General features: G+C 47.5%; 1 protein-coding gene across 1 annotated transcript in view; it reads left to right on the top strand.

The window, feature by feature from the left end:
* The window catches only part of LOC147727735 (uncharacterized), a 126,179-nt gene that overhangs the window by 85,161 nt on the left and 23,406 nt on the right, over positions 1–17,612 (top strand). The window contains exon 6 of the mRNA XM_086961735.1: positions 10,936–11,046. Coding sequence (XP_086817861.1) covers positions 10,936–11,046 — 111 coding nt within the window. The remainder of the gene's footprint in view (positions 1–10,935; positions 11,047–17,612) is intronic.

Raw genomic sequence — 17,612 nt, 5'->3', positions numbered from 1 at the left:
ACGCGCGTTTCGGTAAAGCGGCCAGGTCAGGCCACACCTTCATCAGGGCCAGGAGGTACCGTGGGGAGGGGGAACAACACTGTGATACAGAAAAAAAAATTTTTGTAAATATATACACTTAGTAGGGTGACCTAACAATATACCAAAACAGTTCATCTTAGTATGATAATTAGTTTCTATTAATGTGCTTTAAAGTCAGCTTAACTTAGAATGGCATAGAGCATACTGGTCCATATGGGTTTTCATGCACATTCATCATTATCACCATCGGGTTAAAAAAACCTCATATGACTCACAGGGAATTGGGGTGTTTCTCCATTAGGCTCTATACATTCATCCATCTCACATTCATTCATCTCTCTTTCTATACACCTGGGTTCATTCACTTCGTTTAGCTTCGCAGGTAGGGTACACCTCTATATAGGTTGTTAAAGAGGAGCACATTCTATCTTTTTTCATCCCTTTCTTAGTAAAGAAAGTGGATACTCTCCAGACCAATCTCGTGGTTTTGTAGGCTTCTAACCTGTAGTTTCATGGTAATGTCAAGGGGCTTACCTATGAAACAAAAGGTCGTGGTCTCAATTACAGGAGGTGCCGTATTACGTAGATTATGATACACAACAATTTCTTGCAACCTTGAATCATTTATTGGTAGGTCCAGGTGAGCTTAGGGCGTTCTTCCACAATTCGAGTAAACTTCTGAGGAGAAGAAACGGACCCATCAAACAGCACATTAACGAAAAAAATGTAATGAATGGGATGCCCTCTACTCGTTCAATGAAGTGGCCCGTGTCTCTCACAAAGGATTCCAGATTGCTTACCATCAGTTTGAGGAATTTCTCTAGGTATTTGGACCGGGGTTCAGTCGCCGCCCCGATGGTGGAGACAATGGGTCTCAGGGGGGATCCCTGGTGTCTTTATGGGTATTGGGAACCCCATAGATAATGGGAAGTCTAGTGAAGCTGGGCGTTAGAAACTCTGCCTCCTGTTGGCAGATGTGTCCTTCTTCACATGCTTCCTCTACAATTCTCAAGATGTAAGATTTGAGTTTGGGTTCAGGATTGCGGGTCACCTTGGTGTAATGATCAGACGACGAGAGGAGGGCTGTCATCTTATTGCTATAGGTGGAAGTATCAAACATGACAATCCCTCCTCCCTTGTCGCAGGGTTTTATAGTCAAGCTTCTGTCTTGTTCCTTTGTTAAGGCCTCTCTCTCTTGAGGAGATAGATTGGATCTCGGTATCGGAACATATGGGATAATTCTTTCCATTTTTCTCATGACCGCCATTTCAAATAATTCAACCTCACTCCCCAACGTCTCTAACGAGGGAATAAAGGAGGATGGGGGTTTTAGTCCAGATGCATTCAGATCATCTTCAGGGAATGGGCGATCAGCAAAGAATTTCTTTAGGCGAATTTTTCTGAAAAAAGATTTTAAATCTTTCATGAATTCGAACTTGTTAAAGTTGGCCGAGGGTACAAACGTCAGACCTCTAGTTAATAGGTCAGAGGATAGATGGTCTATTTCTTTACTAGAGAGATCGAATATAGGGATGCCCCTTACGTTCTCCAGTACTATTGTTGCCTGGTCTGTACATACATCTAGGGTTGGCCCTGAGCAGGACGGTAGTTCCTCGCTTGGGCAGCACTCGTTCTCGGCGGGAGTTACCCAGCGCTTCCCCAAAAAACGGTTCTGGGGGGCATTTCTTTCATAATGAGTGGGTATGTTTTGGGGGTTTGGATTGTACCCTTGGTCAAAATTATGATCAAATTCCTCCTGGACGTCTCCATCGGAGTCCGTGGTGTCTGATAAGGTAGTTATTCTTTTATTGCCCCATCTAGGTGTTTGGTTATGCTGGTCATTGGAGTCCGAGTTGGTATAAAACCCTGTAGATAAGTAGGGATATGCCCTCTCCTAGGTGAAAAGCCTGATATCTTTACGCAGTTTCTCAGTTTTTCTTTTGAGAAGGTAATCACTGAAGAAATCCAATTCAATTTGGATCTCTTCCAGTTTTTGCTTTCCTAATGTACTTACTGAAACAGCAGCTATGTGTGTACTGGTACAAATTCCGACTGTATCATTACATTTCTGGTGTGACCATCCCAAACTTCCCCACCCGCCCCCCACCCCCCTTCAACCTCAACGCTCAACACCCCCCATCCCCACCCCCTTCCCCGCTGCCGTGCTCCGTAGGCTCCGAACTACCCACATCCCCAATTAGCAGAGTGCCTTTTGCCCGATACACAACCTGGAAGAGGAAGAAACAAAAACTCAAACTACCCTGTCTTCCCTTCCCAGTGGACCTTCTGCCAGGAGCGTGCACCTCCCCCGCCCACCGCCCGCACCCCCCCACAGAGAATAACACTAAACCGTGAAATCCTACACTTCATCACAGTTGAAAATTGACCATTGTTGGCCTGCAGCCCACCTTTTTAGGTTTTGCCTAGCCAATGCGTACGAAGTACGCATGCGCTAGGAAAAACGTAATGATTTCTGTGTGTGGGGACTGGACCGTCCCCACTCTCCCATTGGCTAGCTCCATAAATGGAGGCTAGCCATTGGGAGAAGGCTCTGTCCGTCAATCCCGGACCAGATTTGGGGGCGTTCCCGAGAATTTTTGGCTTTTGGGGACGTCACGCTACGTCAGCCAAAAGCCTTCGGGAACGCCCCCGAATCTGTTCCGGCATTGACGGCACCCGGAAGAAGTCCAGGTGAGTGCTTGCTTTTATTTTTTGGCCGTTCCCTCCCGCTCTCAGTGTCTCCGGCCCCGTTCCCGCCCCCTCCCACTGCCTCTCACGCTCTGCATGTCTCCGGCCCCGTTCCCGCCCCCCTCCCGCTGCCTCTCACGCACTCCGTGTCTCCGGCCCCGTTCCCGCCCCCCTCCCGCATCTATTAAGCTCAGGCGTATACGCAGCTTTATTTATAGATTATTTATTTATGCAATTTTATGTAGCGCTGACTTTACCCGACGGCGTCAGAGCGCTCTCCGTGTCTCCGGCCTTGTTCCCGCCCCCCTCCCGCATCCATTAAGCTCAGGCGAATACGCGGCTTTATTCATAGATTTATTTATTTATGCAATTTTATGTAGCGCTGACTTTACCCAAAGACGTCAGAGCGCTTCACAATAGGAACAAAAAATAGGTTGTGCCCGTGTTAAACTTGGGGGAAGCGCGGCCGTAGGGGGTCGACTACACGTGCGACCAATCCCCCTCCCACCACTCCGCTACTTCCTCTAACAGAAGTGCTAATGGTAGCGTACACGAATAGGTCAAGTAGTGCGGTATGGCATTATTAAGGGGCGGAAGTAATGATGCAAGCCATGATCTAAGTTGAAGGCAAGTCTGAAAAGTTCAGTTTTCATGAAATTCCTGAAGTTCTTGTGGCTCCCTTCAATTCTTAGGTTGGGGCTCCTATTCCTCGTGGAAAACAGCACACCTACCAACATTATGGGAGAATACACACACACTTTCTCTGTCCCTCGTGTGCGTGTTTTTCAGTTCCAAGGCGCCCATTTTACGATTATTTTCAAAGCGCTGCGAGCTGGAGTGAAGCTGAAGAGTGGAGACCAGAGTGCGCTATATGAAAGGAAGGAGTGGTCCGGACCACAGTGCACGATAATCTTTCTGGCTCCTTCAACTCAACAGTTGTACCAAATTTAGGCTGAAAAATACAACGAACCTGCTTGAAACTGTGGTGAAGTGAGAATCAAAAGGTATGAAGTATCAGTCTTGGGTGTGGACGCCAGGCACAACATGGAAAGTGTCTAGCTACTCTGCTGAGCTATGCTGGGTGCAGAAGACTGGCAAAAAGCAACCACTGCTTTTCATATTTTCACAACGGAGCACAATTATTTTTCAAATACTTTGTGGAGCACTGAAGCCATGTGAACTCTGTAGTCTTTTTTTACTGCTATGCGCTCCACAGGCTGACGATTTGTTCCATTTTTGTCCAAGTTTTATTAAGTTATCTGTTACAGTTCTCAAAGTGCATCGTAGGCAGTGCGTAATTTACACGGTGATTGCCACTGGAGGCCACCTATACTTATTTTTGGGGACCAGCACTTATTTTCCTACATCTTACATTTACCGGAAAGATGGAAAAACGGCATAGAGGGAGGCAGCAGGCGTCTGTAAGAGTGAGAGAGGGGCAGGGAGTGTCTGAAAGTGGATTAAAGAGACACAAGGTGGAATCAGGACAGTGCAGCCTTGGTATTCGTGCACCGATATTTTATTGGATGGGCAGCAGGTTTGGGCACCGGCACTCATTCTATTACAAATTAAGCACTGGGTGTAGGTATGGCGTAGCTAAGCACGGTCTCTTTTGTTTGTTGTGTACGTATTGAATACTCAAAAAATTTAAACTTTTTTTTACAGAACAGAGATTGTTTCCTTTTTTGATCACATGGAGTTTAAGCCTGTTATCTAAAATGATCCCAAGGTATGAAAATGGAATTGAATTCATAGGTGGTGAGGAACTATCGCCAAGATTGAAAAAGGCAATTAGATGAGAGGGGGAACACCAAGTCTGGGGTCCGGTAACACGGGGTCATTGTTTAGTCACTGAACTCTGGCGGCACAGGGGGCTCTTAAGGAGGGGGCTTCAGTTCCGCGCGAATGAGGGGCTTTAGATGCACGTATGTGGGTGCGGGTAGAAGGGTACCAGACTTGTGGAAGACAAGAGAAAGGTAAACACTTGTGTTTGCTCGTGACAACAAGAGCACGCCTTGGATCGGTGCACTGCATTCATCAGGAATGCCATAAGTGCCTGGCCCGGGGTGCAGCCTCACCCCCACTTCCTTCACATAGGAAGTCTACCCCAGCGGACTGAGTGCAGGGAGGAGCTGGGTGGTTTTGGCAGCTTAATGGGCGCCTCACGGTGTGAAGCAATAATGAACGGTTGGTGTATTAATTAAATGCAACAGGATGGAGTCTGTCTCTTCGGTGGGTGGTGCAACAGATGATCCCTGGACACTGGTATCAAATATGACATTTTATTTTATGACGCTCGCTGACATGCTGACAGAACTAATCATTAGCATATAGCTGTCTGTCAAAGAGACACGTACGATGCGTGACACCCACCACGCCAAGCGTGACACCTTCATGTTCTGGCTTTTCAGCCAAGGCGATGATGTATCTAGCCTCCGAGATCCCAGCATGCACAGCGCCGTTGTCTAAAAAAGCCAAGACTGTCTGGAGGTATTCATATGACTTGGGGCCTCCTGGCGCTGTGATTAAACACATGCACATCCTATGTCATGGACCGTCACAGTGAGACATGGACCCTCGGGTGTGTAGTACACCTATTCTCATATTCCATCCAGTTTTTTATTCTCAAAATCATTATAATCTGTATCGCTAGGCCAGCTGGGAACTGGGACTACAGCTCCCAGAATGCACTGTGGTTATATGGCTGCCTGGGACTCCTAAATGGTGTCACTTCAGAGGAGTCTTCAGTTTGCCTTAACCGAATATACTCAATACTCGATTCAGAAACGGCGTAAAATGTGCATTATAATGAATACAAATACAAAAAAACTATGCACTCCAAGAAGCCACTGTTTGCGTCCCAGATTATTGCCAGATCTCATCCCAGTGGGGACCCCACGTTTGCCTGCCTGGACGGAAGGCAGCATCCCCATCTCCAGCCACACAGGCCTCATCCGTGCACCAGGGCTTGTGCACGGATTACTGAACAATGTGACTAAGTCACATGTGACTAAGTGTCACATGTGACACTTGGTCACGCACACTTTGTCGATCTGTTGTTGAGTGCCTCGGTAGACCTGCTCATACAAAAGGGTGACTTGTGTTCCATTGTCTGCTGCTGTGGCCACCGCTTTCGCTCCCAAACAGACTTCCTATCGTGTTACAAAACCTCCCACCTCAAACCTTCCCACTGCAGACTCAGCGCGAACACAAACCGGGAATTAACAGCACTTCCGTTAATCGGAGAGGACCGCACGGGCGGCGGCGCCTGTTCATGCACAGAGTGTACATACAAGCTGTATGACTCTCTCCAAAGCTGTATGGAACTCTGAGAGCCTGATGTACATCATTGCCAGACAGTGTGTGGGGGGGCTCGCAGTGTGTGGGGGGGTGGCTCGCAGTGTGTGGGGGGGCTCGCAGTGTGTGGGGGGCTCTGTGTGGATGTGTGTGGGGGGCTCTGAGTGGGGGGCTCTGTGTGGGGGGGCTCTGTGTGGGTGTGTGTGTGGGGGGCTCTGTGTGGGTGTGTGTGTGGGGGGCTCTGTGTGGGTGTGTGTTGGGGGCTCTGTGTGTGTGTGGGGGGCTCTCTGTGGGTGTTTGTGTGTGGCATTTGCGAGAGATTAAGCTATTGGCATTGTAAATGACAATGCCATTTATTTATGTTAAAAAAACATAAATACAAATAATTCAAGAGCAATGCCAATAGCTCTAACTTTAACAAAGGCAAAACCATTGTATTGTAAATGCTTGTTTGGCATTGTCACAATGTCTTAGTGGGACCCTCCCTGTCACTGAGTCATGAGGTAAGAGGAGAGGGGATGACCTTCAACAGAGACTATTATACGGAGCCACATCCCCTTCGATGCCGGGGACAATATCCCCCCCCCCCCGTGGGTAAGACCCACAGGGTGGATCTCAACCCCCTTACCGGCTGCACCTCTCGTAATACAGTACATTATACACCGGACCAGTGTGGCCTGTCTCTCATCCTCAGTGATTAGCCGCTTCGCGCTGGGTCCCCCATCTGGGGCTTGCCGACCGGGACCTCCAATAACGCTGGCTCTGGCCGTCCATGTCTGACCCTCCAGCCGCCGACCCTGGGGACGCTGACTGGGTGTCTCTCCAGTTCTCGCCGCCAGCCCTGTCACGAGGTCTCGTCGCCTCCCGATAAATCCCTTCCTGCACATCCGATGGCAAAGTGAAAAATAGGGACTTGCCCCCAGCTAGGACCTTGAGCTTGGCAGAAAAAAACATCATGTATTTGAGGCCTCTCTCCCTCAATGCCGCTTTAACACCCACAAAGGATCGCCTCTCTCGCTGGACCTGAAGAGTGAAGTCCGGAAAAAAACAAACTGTGGCATTTTCGTACTGCAAGTCCCCGGACTGCCTGGCTGTATGGCGTCCCTGTCCCTATAGTTTAGGATTTTTGCGATTATCGTTCTTGGCGGTGCCCCCGGTTTAGGCTTTGGGATGGGCGTCCGATGTGCCCGCTTAACCGTGAAGATGTTGGACAGGCGTTTGGGCTTGAGGTGATTGAGGATAAGTCCTCAACAAAGAGTTCCATACTGGGACCCTCCAGACCCTCCGCCACACCCACCACGCGGATGTTGCTCCTCTGGGCCCTTCCTTCCTGGTCCTTCAGCCGCAGGGCCATTTGACGGTGTTGGTACACTAGCCCGTTCACACGCTGTTCCAGTGCCTTGGTCGACGTCTGCAGCTCTGCGATTCCCGCTTCATTGGCTTTGGTCTTCTCCGACGTTTTGTTGAGGTCCGCACGAAGGAGGTTGACCTCAATGGACACTTTGTTTATTTTAGTCTCCAGGTTGGTGCCAAGCGACTGGATGGCCACCATGATAGATACCAACGACGGTTCCTTCGAGCCCGACTGATCTCCGGCCGGCCCCTCTGCCTGCGGCGTACCCTTCTGCACCGTGTATTTGTCAAGTTTGTTCGTTTGGGAGGCCGGGCCTTGCTTGGGCCTCATGACGGCGGTATCGTGCTCCGGAGGACACAGCCCGCGGTGCACGCAGTCCCGTCCGGGGGCTATGCTCCGAGTCTTCAGGGATATCCGGAACCCCACCAGTAGCAACGTTCTTCCAGCGTTCCGCTGAGCTAGTCCCTTAAGGGGGTGTGCTGGGTCTTCTGCGACGGCCGGCTGGGCTCTCGGCCTATCAGAGTCCCCTCCACTCACTCACCGCAATGGGTCGGTGCTCGCCACACCAATTAAGCCGCCAGGCAGCGCTGCGGCGGAGGCATGTGCGCCGCTCACTCAGCAATTCCCGGCTAGTCTCTGGCTCAGGGTGGTCCCCCGCCGGTCGTGTTAAGTCCTCAGGTGCTGTCCGCACTCCCCGGAAAGCAGCTACTCACTTGGCCTGCTGGATACCAATGACGTCTCCGATCGGATGCCTCAGCCAGTCAGGCCCGCAGGCCCCACTCTCAGATGCAGGAGGTCCCCAACGTTGATTGGGCCCTCCAGGAGGTGCTGTGAGATGTCCTTTATCGCTCCCCCTGCCGCCGTCCTCCGCTGTGTCTCTGGGCCCGGCTGACGACGGACAGCGAGGTCTCCTTCAGGTCCGTGTAGGCCGCAGTTCGCGCCTCCCAGGGGCCTCGGCTCGTCTCCACTCCGGACCCCGCGCCAGCCCCCGATGATGAAGTGAGAGCTGTGCTGCCCCTCCGGTGCTGCACCGTTGTCGTCGCGCTGCCCATTGTGTCCCGTGACCCACAGCAAAGGCCGAGCCGGGCTTCACCACGCCCGACTCAGCCGCAAAGGCAGGGCCTTTCCTGATGCGGGAGGCCACCCGAGCCACACTTACGCTCCGGGCCGGCGCCCGGTCTCCAAGAGCGGGGGGTGCCGCTCAGCCACAGAGGGGAGCAGCGGGCCGGAGTCAGACCACTGGATGCTCCTTCCGCAGGTCGACTCAGCACCACCGCTTCAGTGCAGGATTTACCAGATTTATGCCGGATTTAGTGGGGAAGAAGGCTCAGTAGCATTGAGCTCTCGGGTCAGGCGGCCATCTTAGCCAGCGCCTATCCACGCCCCCCCTTGCCTTCAGTCTTAATTAATTTCCTCCACCATTTTGTAATGTTACCCAGGAAGGTGTTTGATGAGATACTCTATCTTCTCCCAGTGTGGCCTATCATATACAGATAGGAGAATGACTAAGTTGGTAATTTGCCGATGGTAACTACTCCCACCGCAACACTCTTGCCCGCTGCATTTATCTTTTTACTTTTCTTGTCTGGAGGAGAAGCATCACCTGTAGCCTGGGCTTGCAGGCGGCATGTAGAACAAGGAAGTCTGGAGGATTTTGCGTCTTGTTGTATGTGGGGTCATTAGCAAATCGTTTCAGCTTTTTTTTTCCACCTGCGTGATGACCTCCCTTGCTCAAACAAGGGTTTTAAAGTTTTGTGGGGCAAATATGGTGGTATAATCTATAAGGGAGGCCTAACAGGCTAATGATCTAGCTCTGGATCCCCTGGTGGATCTACATTATAATCCTCCCATTGATCATCTGTTGGTCCTGCTCCTTCTGGTTGATGGTAAGGGTCAAATAGTTCGTAGACGCTGTCCCACGGGAAGATAGAACAAGTTGACTGTGTTGGGGAGTCTGACAGAGGCAATGGTGGAGGAGTGGAGGGTAGAGAGCAGTTAGGATGATGTGGTGGTGGAGTTTATGGCAGTGGTATAGGGCTGATCACTTTAGTCCCTATGTTTCTTAATCGGTGGCTCGTATGTGGGAGGCTTAGGAATAGTCACTTCCTCCAAAGCCAGTTTTCTTTTGCATGGTATAGGGTCTGATGGTGGAAGAACCCTGGTTGAATTTTGTCCTGTGAGCTGAGCAATAAAGAGGCATTGCTGCCTAATGTCCAGTTCTGGCTGGAGCAACTCAAGGAAGGGGGCCTCTGCATCCTCCTCTGAGGGTTTCGCTGGAGACTTCCTTGACTCTGTATACTTTAGTGCTTGTGAATTATGCTGCTTGGGAGCAGAGTTCGTTTTTGGTGTAGAGTGAGTCTTTGACATCGATGGTGTTTGAGCATCGATGGGTGTGTTTTTTGGAGCAGATGTACCTTTGAAAGCCGAAGGAGTGGCTGCCAGAGTGGGAGGCTTCGGAGCTGATAAGGATCTCAGCACCAAATAAGCGGCACTAGCCCTGTATGATTTCAGATTAAATAACGGCTACATTGTGGGAGCCAGAGTCTGGGTGTGGCTGGCTTCGGTGTATGGTGGCACCCTCTGTTGGTTTGTGCCGGTTCTGACCAGGCATTGCAGAGGGCAGGGACTCTTGTACAGTCTTATCTCTATCTATATGCTTCGGGCTCAAAGCCCTACCTCCTTGGGAGTGGTGCTCTACCTCAGCACAGGGAGTGATCTTGTGCTTTTGCTGCAGTTTACTTAGTTTGTGGAGTTGATTTCACCCAAGAGTCGGGCTCGAGCTTGGGGCCACCTGTTATTTATCGTTGGATCAGCGAGGCTGAGAACTAGCTGGACTTTGTGCAAGGATTACGTCTGATAGTCTGTCCTCTTCCTCTTTGTGGGCCTCTAAGATGTCCGGGGTTCCCGAGATATATTCTCGCTGCATGGTATGTGCCCCTTGACGCTCCAGCTGTATTTGTTTGACCTGAATGCTAGGCATGCTGGGCAGCTTGCGTAGTCATGGTAAGCACAGATTGCAGACCTGGTGCTCATCGGTCCACAGGTCAGTAGCATGGCATTGGTGACAGTATTGAAGCTGTGATCTTTCTATAACTTGTGCTCATTCTTGGAGGGGACACCAGGGAGAGGTGAGTTTTTGGCATTAAAAGGGAGCTAGGCCCAGACAACGCTCAACCGCGACCCAGGAGCAAGACTTCAATATGAGATAGTAGCAGCTAGGAACGAATTATGAAGAAAGGACAACAGAAATATCTGATAAACACATGAGGACCATGCCGAAACTCAGAGCCTTATAGGTTCACATCAGAACACGATGGCGGGAAAACAATCGGTAACATGAAGTTGGTGGCCATGCTCAACGTCCATTGAGAAGAGTCTCACTGCATCTAGTGATTAAAGAAATTTCCTTGAGGAGGTTGCATGCTAAGCATGTGTATTTACAGCCACACATGCTACAAATATGTTGTACAATGTTGTTTTAATGTGACTTTGTCCGTGGTTATAATTTTACTCTATTTCTCTGTGGTGATATACAAATTAACACACCTTTACTTAGATGTTTCTTCCAATTACAGGACATTCCATTCTCACATCAGTTGTTTCATTCGGCAGCATTAAAGAGGAAGAGAATTATTTAATGGATGCTCATGAACTTGAGAGGAGAAAAAACACTACTAGGTCCCCAGGTGAGCACAATCATTTGCCATGCTTTGACACTTGAATAAGTGGAACGTTTATTTTATTTGTATTTTCTCTCTATAATAAGAGCCCAATTCCAAAGGGACCTGCATGTACTAAAATTGTGAGTGCAGAGACTCCACACTCAGGGCAGAACCTTCGCACTCGGGATGGAATCTCCGTATTTCAGTTCTCAATGTGGAAAATTCGCCTGTGTGCGGAGACTTTGCACTCGTAACTTTACAAGTCGTAAGTCCCTTTGTTAATCGAGCCCTTAATCTTTAAGCCAAACTCATCCGCTTCCATCCTGGCCTTTGTTTTCTCATGGGCCCTCCACATAAGCATCCACGGTCTCATGCCAGGTGTACTGGTCTACAGGTATCTATTTCTTTAATCCTAATACAATAGTGCTTACCTTCATGTGAGGAGTCTCAAATGCACCATTCAATCTTACTTCAGGCCAGAGTCTCACACAGTCTTACATGGGCAGTGAGACCAAACTAAATGGTTCTCTCATTTTTACTTTAGTTTAAATTGTATTTAAAAAGAAAAGAACAGTGGTTCTGTGTCAGGAGCCAAGATGGTGGTGAGGTAGAATATGGAAGTACTCTTCCACCCAGACCCGCTGAAGTAACAGACTCCTTGAATAATCCAGACAGTCACTGGAGGGGGTGCTTTGGCTTCAAAGCTCCCTTTATCGGGCTCGCTGTGATTTGGATGCAAAAATGATGTGGGATTGAAGACATCACCAGCTAAGTCAGAGATGGGGGGTAATATCTTTCAAGATGGTGACCACCACAGTAGGGACAAAGAAGGCATGTCCTTCTGTTTGATTGCGGGACAGACCAAGAGCGAGACGAAGCACAGCAGAAGGGTCCCGACATGCATAAGAGGGCCAGTTCTGGGGAAGCTGAAATGTGGCACCACACAGTGACATTGGGGCACAAAACACCAAAAGTTGAGACATACTGGCAGGGTCAGCCTCAAAGCGGAGAGTCAACCTGTCACCTAGGGAATGCCTGGCCCACTTCAAAGAAAGGAGCCTGTGATGGAGTCTCACGTGGCTTGAGGCATCAGAGAGGCAGACCTGGTAAACACGCTAGGTATAGAGGTAGTGGCCTCTGGAGTCACAGATGTTATTGAGATTTCTTCTACAATGAATTACGGGTATACCAACATAAAGGCAGACACAGAGGCACATGGCCTAATTAACATCATCGAGCTTACACAGAAGGAAGGAAATAACCCTGCAATAATACTGTTCAGGTAACAACTTGTAGTGGAAGCAATGATCTCTCACCCAGAGAACCACCAGTGTGTTATGACACAGAACCTGGCACCCAGGAGGCCCAAACATATTTGCTCAACCCAGCTAGGTAATCATCCCCAGAGCAATGTCAACAATCAGCGCAATCAAGTCTAGCCGACATGGGCAATGAAGATAGAACATATAAATACAGAAATTAGGGTGGGCCCAGTCCTCATACACATGGAAAGCCATGAGCAGAGTCATATCTTGTTAAGTGAGGATGCCCCCGCAATAAAAGCACTTACATGGCATTTGCACAAACTGGAAATACAAGTGAAGTTGACACACATGTTCACACAGCATGATATCGATTGATAAGAAGATTGACGCACTCAACATGAAAATAAATCACTGGCTAAACAAGAGTAAGAATAGCACAGCAACAGCTGGATTCAGGAGTGAGCCCATAATGGAGAAACTAACCTCCCTTCCAGATCGATTAACCACGTTGATAAAACAGTGTAAAGTATCCATGAATGCAAGTCGCAGAGCAAGAAGACTATCCAGCCACAAGCAATTGGGACTACGAAGGAGGAAGAAAATGGAAGTGCACAACCAGACCCAATAATACAAGAAAATAGTGGTGAGAAGCCCTGCGATATAAACAAGAGGAGACTATGCACTAAAGCCCTAACTCAACCACAACACCATGACGAAGAGATTGAATGAATTCAGCATCTAGTACAGGCCAACAATAACAGCAGTGCCACAGAATGTATCCGCAACATAGACGGAGCCAAGGAGGCAAATGAGGCAGAACCAGAGGCATCAGTGACGACGACACAATTGACACAAATACATTACGTAAGGCACATAAGGCCAATAAAAGGAAGAATAAACCATTTAGTAATGCACAAAAAGAAGCAGAACCATCAGCATCTAGCAAGTCAGAAAAGCAAGAGGATAACATGGAAGAAACAAGACCAGAAGCATAGAAGATCTATTCCATTTGTTTTCCAAAGACATCTTAACAGGGGCCACAATATGAACTTGCTGGGGAAAGGGAAACAACAAATACACCAGCAAATAATGGAATACAAACACACCTAGAACCACCAGGGAAAAGGGAAAACTACACTCAGACTCTACATGCAGTGAATAGTAATGTTAACGGCAAGGCCCCCAAACAAATATGCTCCTGTACATCAGAGAGCCTAACCACTCCACAAGCGACATAGCACCATAGAGGAACATGTATAAGAATAACAATATTGAAAGCATGGCAGCAAAACAATCTGGATTAGGTAGAAGAGCGGAACCAGGGAAGGAAAATTCCATCAGTTGGTCTATAACTTGAAATAGGTCATATACAAAGATTAAACAGACAACGTACGGTGGTAGAGAATATGAAAGACTTAGCCGACAAAAACACGAGGACATTGTATGCAGGACTGCACCAAATGAACATGTACCTAGATTTCATACTTCACAGGCTAACAAAAATGAAAGGCTACACCAGCCCTACAATATCCAAGAAAACGGAGTAAATGAGGAACACCCATCAACATCAGCATGGCCAGTTTTAATACTCAGCCCCGAGTTACAATGCAAGAGGCAAGAGACCTTTAAACATGTCCAACATCTTACACCTATTACACTACATGCCCTCTCTATCCTATCTTACTCCGCCACATCTAACGTCAGTGAAATGTAAGTGCTACCCTTAAATCAGCCAAAGAGAATGCACTCTGACTGAGTGGACTGATAATACCGACTTTCAGAACATTCTTCTAGGAAGTAAGCAATTCAAAGAGTGGGGCATATTAATCAACAAACCAACCACAGAAAAATATCTGAATGTGCTATCAGAGAGGCAGAATACACGTGGAGAAGTGTGGCTCAATGGTTAGAGCGGCAGACCCTGATGCAGAGGTCTAGCCCGGGACCAGGGTTCAATTCCCCGCCTCTGCGGGTCTTGGGCTCAAAAATTCCACGGACCTGATAATTCTTGCCTCGGTGCCTATTCTAATCATAGAGTCCCACTCTGCAACTCTGGGCAATAGCTTGCTTAATCTCCACAACGGCCCCCACAACGCTAAGGATGTCTGGCCTTCACCCTGGGGGTGCCCTGGAGTGGACGCCTCACAGGGAAAGCCAGGACGGGTTCCAGAGCGGTATTCGTACAAGTGCCTTGAGACCCTTGCGGGTGAGTAGTGCGCTATACAAGTATCAATTTACATTTACATTTACATTTACATTGGGTGCCACAAAGAAGCAAGTACAATCTTAAGAGGAACCCAAAGAATAACTCCCTCACTAGGGGGGAGGAAGATCACAATTCAACTGTCTAATAGCAGGAGTGAAAATCTTAACATAGATGAGCAACCAAAACATACATGCTTAGAACAGTTGGATTGGGCTTGGCTCCTCACAGCTCTCACGACTACAGGGTGGTCAAACTCCTAGGGCAGATGGGAAAAAAGCAAGCCCCACAAAAAGTGCACTAAAGATAATTAGTTGGAACATGGCAGGCTTGCACTCCCTCATGACAAATAAGACATTGGATTTTTTTTAAACACAGGTGATATTCTATGCCTGCAAGAAACATGGTCAACTATCCCTATTCCAATTTCACGGTTTCTAACTATTGGCATACCTGCACACATGAAAAATATGTTTGGAAGATCAATGGGTGGCCTCGCAATACACATAAAACTAGACCTGCAAGTGAAAGTCAGAGAACGGACAAACAACTCCTGGGACATACAGGCAGTTAGCATGAATGGACTCGCACTGGATGGAAGAACCCTCTAAGTTTCGCTCATAAACCTGTATGTTAATCACCATAGAGCTGCAAAGTCGGCTAAGGTGAAGAACATCATTGAACAGATAAAAGCATTTCTATATGAGCATCTAGGGAATCAGTGTTTAAATGGATGGCGATTTCAATACCCGAGAACTGGGCCAATTCGAAGTAACACATGGAGGGCAACAAAGAACAATTCTACAAACTTGTCTCAGTGAATGTGATCTTGGGTCGGCTGCTCCAGATGGGTCCAAGGGGAGCACCTTGACCCACACTTATAAAGACATTTCAACCTTGGATTATATCTTCTTGAGTAAGGAGTTATTAAAAAGGTGTACTCCCTCACCAAGTACAAGGAAGGAATGAAAGTGACCATCATCCCATCATCGTAGAGGTCAACATAGGTGCAATGGTGCATAATAATCATAACCCAGCTGGTAGCTTGCTTGAAACAAATGTGGGTCTTATGAGAAAAAAGAATTAAATGGGGCACAGCCAACATGGATTACTATGAAGGCTGGAAACAAACACTTATGACTCGGACATGGGAAAATGAAGCGAAAATGACACATGGTTATGGAGACATTGTTCCTGAATGTGTGCTTTAACTGAAATTTGCTTTAAATCCCTTTTTATCCATCTGCAGTGTGTTTTTATTTTAAATTAGCCAGCACCTTAAAACTGTGTTTTGAATCTGAATCTGTATAACTTTTAATCTTTACCGGTCCCACGCCCTGAAGCTATATTGTAGCAGCCTACATTGGTTCAATTTCCCCTACCCAATTACAATCAGGCAGGGAGGGGGCGGAGTTAGTCACACTCCAAAGGCCCGAAATTGATGCTGGTGCGCCAAAGGAAAGCCCGTCCGCGTCTGGGCGGGGATAGGGGCCAAGCATTATGACCAAAAATTCATTTACACGCTGGCAGAGCTAAAAGATATGCCCCCACAAGACAGGCAACTGCATGACCTGCCTCTTAAGCATAAATTTGATGAGCTCTGCCTCTTTCACCCAGGTCAAGCATTACATTTCCGCAAGTGCAGTGTCTCTTGTCAGGCCTTGAGCCACAAACTATGTTGCTTTCGCAAATAACTATCCTGCAAAGGAATTGAACATAATGGTTTTAAATACTCGCTCCGCAGTCAAGCATCAACTAGAATTGTTCAACCTACTAAATACTGATTTGCCCAACATGTTGTTCGTGACAGAAACTTGTCTGACAGAAGAATCTACCCCGGATATTCTAGCCACACTCCCAGATCATTATTATCTTTTACAATCTAACAGATCTATGGGAAAAAGGGAAAGAGAGGTGGGAGTCTCCATTAAAAAGAGCTTGTCCTTTACCGCTAACTTTCCACTAGAGATAACACTAGTTGATAGCTTGATAGCTTAATAGTCAAACTTGACTCCACCACGAGCACACTGGTACACGTATTGAGTTACAGACCACCTACAGCGATGCCGGAATTTCCCAAAGTACTTGCTAATAGCATTGCGTCCCTGACCGTGGACTATGTAAAGTCCTGGTCATTGGAGACATGAACTATTGGGTAAACGAGGCGGAAGGGGGTAAGGGCGCTAAGGTATTGGCTGAGTCCCTATAAAACCAGAACCTCACACAATATATTCCTGTACGCACGCATATTAAAGGACACACACTTGACCAAGTTTGGTCTATTAACCTCACCCTTCAGAATTCAGTAATTCAGCCTTGCATATGGTCAGATCATTATATAATCAGTTTCACTCTGAGTGACATTACCCTGCCCAAATTCACGCCCCAACAAAAAGTTTCTTCCAGAAATTGAAATCGGATAAACTTGGAATCCCTTTACGACACCCTGAACCTTGAGATACCAACGAGACTGGACAATGTAGATAACCTTGAGAGAGAATTTGCCAACTGGCAAATGAAGGCTATAAGCACTCATGCTCCTCCAGAAACCCAAATGTCCCGTACCAGGTGTCTCAAAGGATCTAAATGGTTTTCCACTGATTTAAAATCTGCCAAACTTAGAACATGTGAGGCCGAAAGGAAATGGTGGAAAACCTAATCAGAAGAATCCAAAGAACAATACAACCTTAGCCTGATGGCTTACAAAAAAAGCCATATTGAATGCCCCCAAATTTCTTTCTACCAACAAAGTATTAAACTCAAAAAATAAAACAAAGGGCATCTTCAATACAGTAAGGGAGCTGACCCGCCTATTATTGCCACACAGAAATTATGCAATGATTTAAATTCTTTCTTTCTAGATAAAATCAAGAAAATTCAAGAATCCTTAGAGTCCAGTCACAAGGATGTGCAAAATGTATCAGGAAACAACAATCCTGACTTCATGGCCACTTTCTCCTGTCTTAATGAAGAGCAATTCATAGACTTTCTTAACAAAGTAACATCGGGCTTCCCTAAAGATGTCTGTACCCCTTATATACAAAAACAAAATTTCACAGTCTTCCCGGAGACTATCCTCTCCCTACTGAACCTATCCTTGACCCAAGGGACTGTGCCGTCAG

The sequence above is a fragment of the Lissotriton vulgaris genome, chromosome 3_1 (genome assembly GCF_964263255.1).
Source record: "Lissotriton vulgaris chromosome 3_1, aLisVul1.2, whole genome shotgun sequence".
NCBI classification, from domain to species: Eukaryota; Metazoa; Chordata; class Amphibia; order Caudata; family Salamandridae; genus Lissotriton; species Lissotriton vulgaris.
This window is presented reverse-complemented; position numbering and strand designations above follow the sequence as displayed.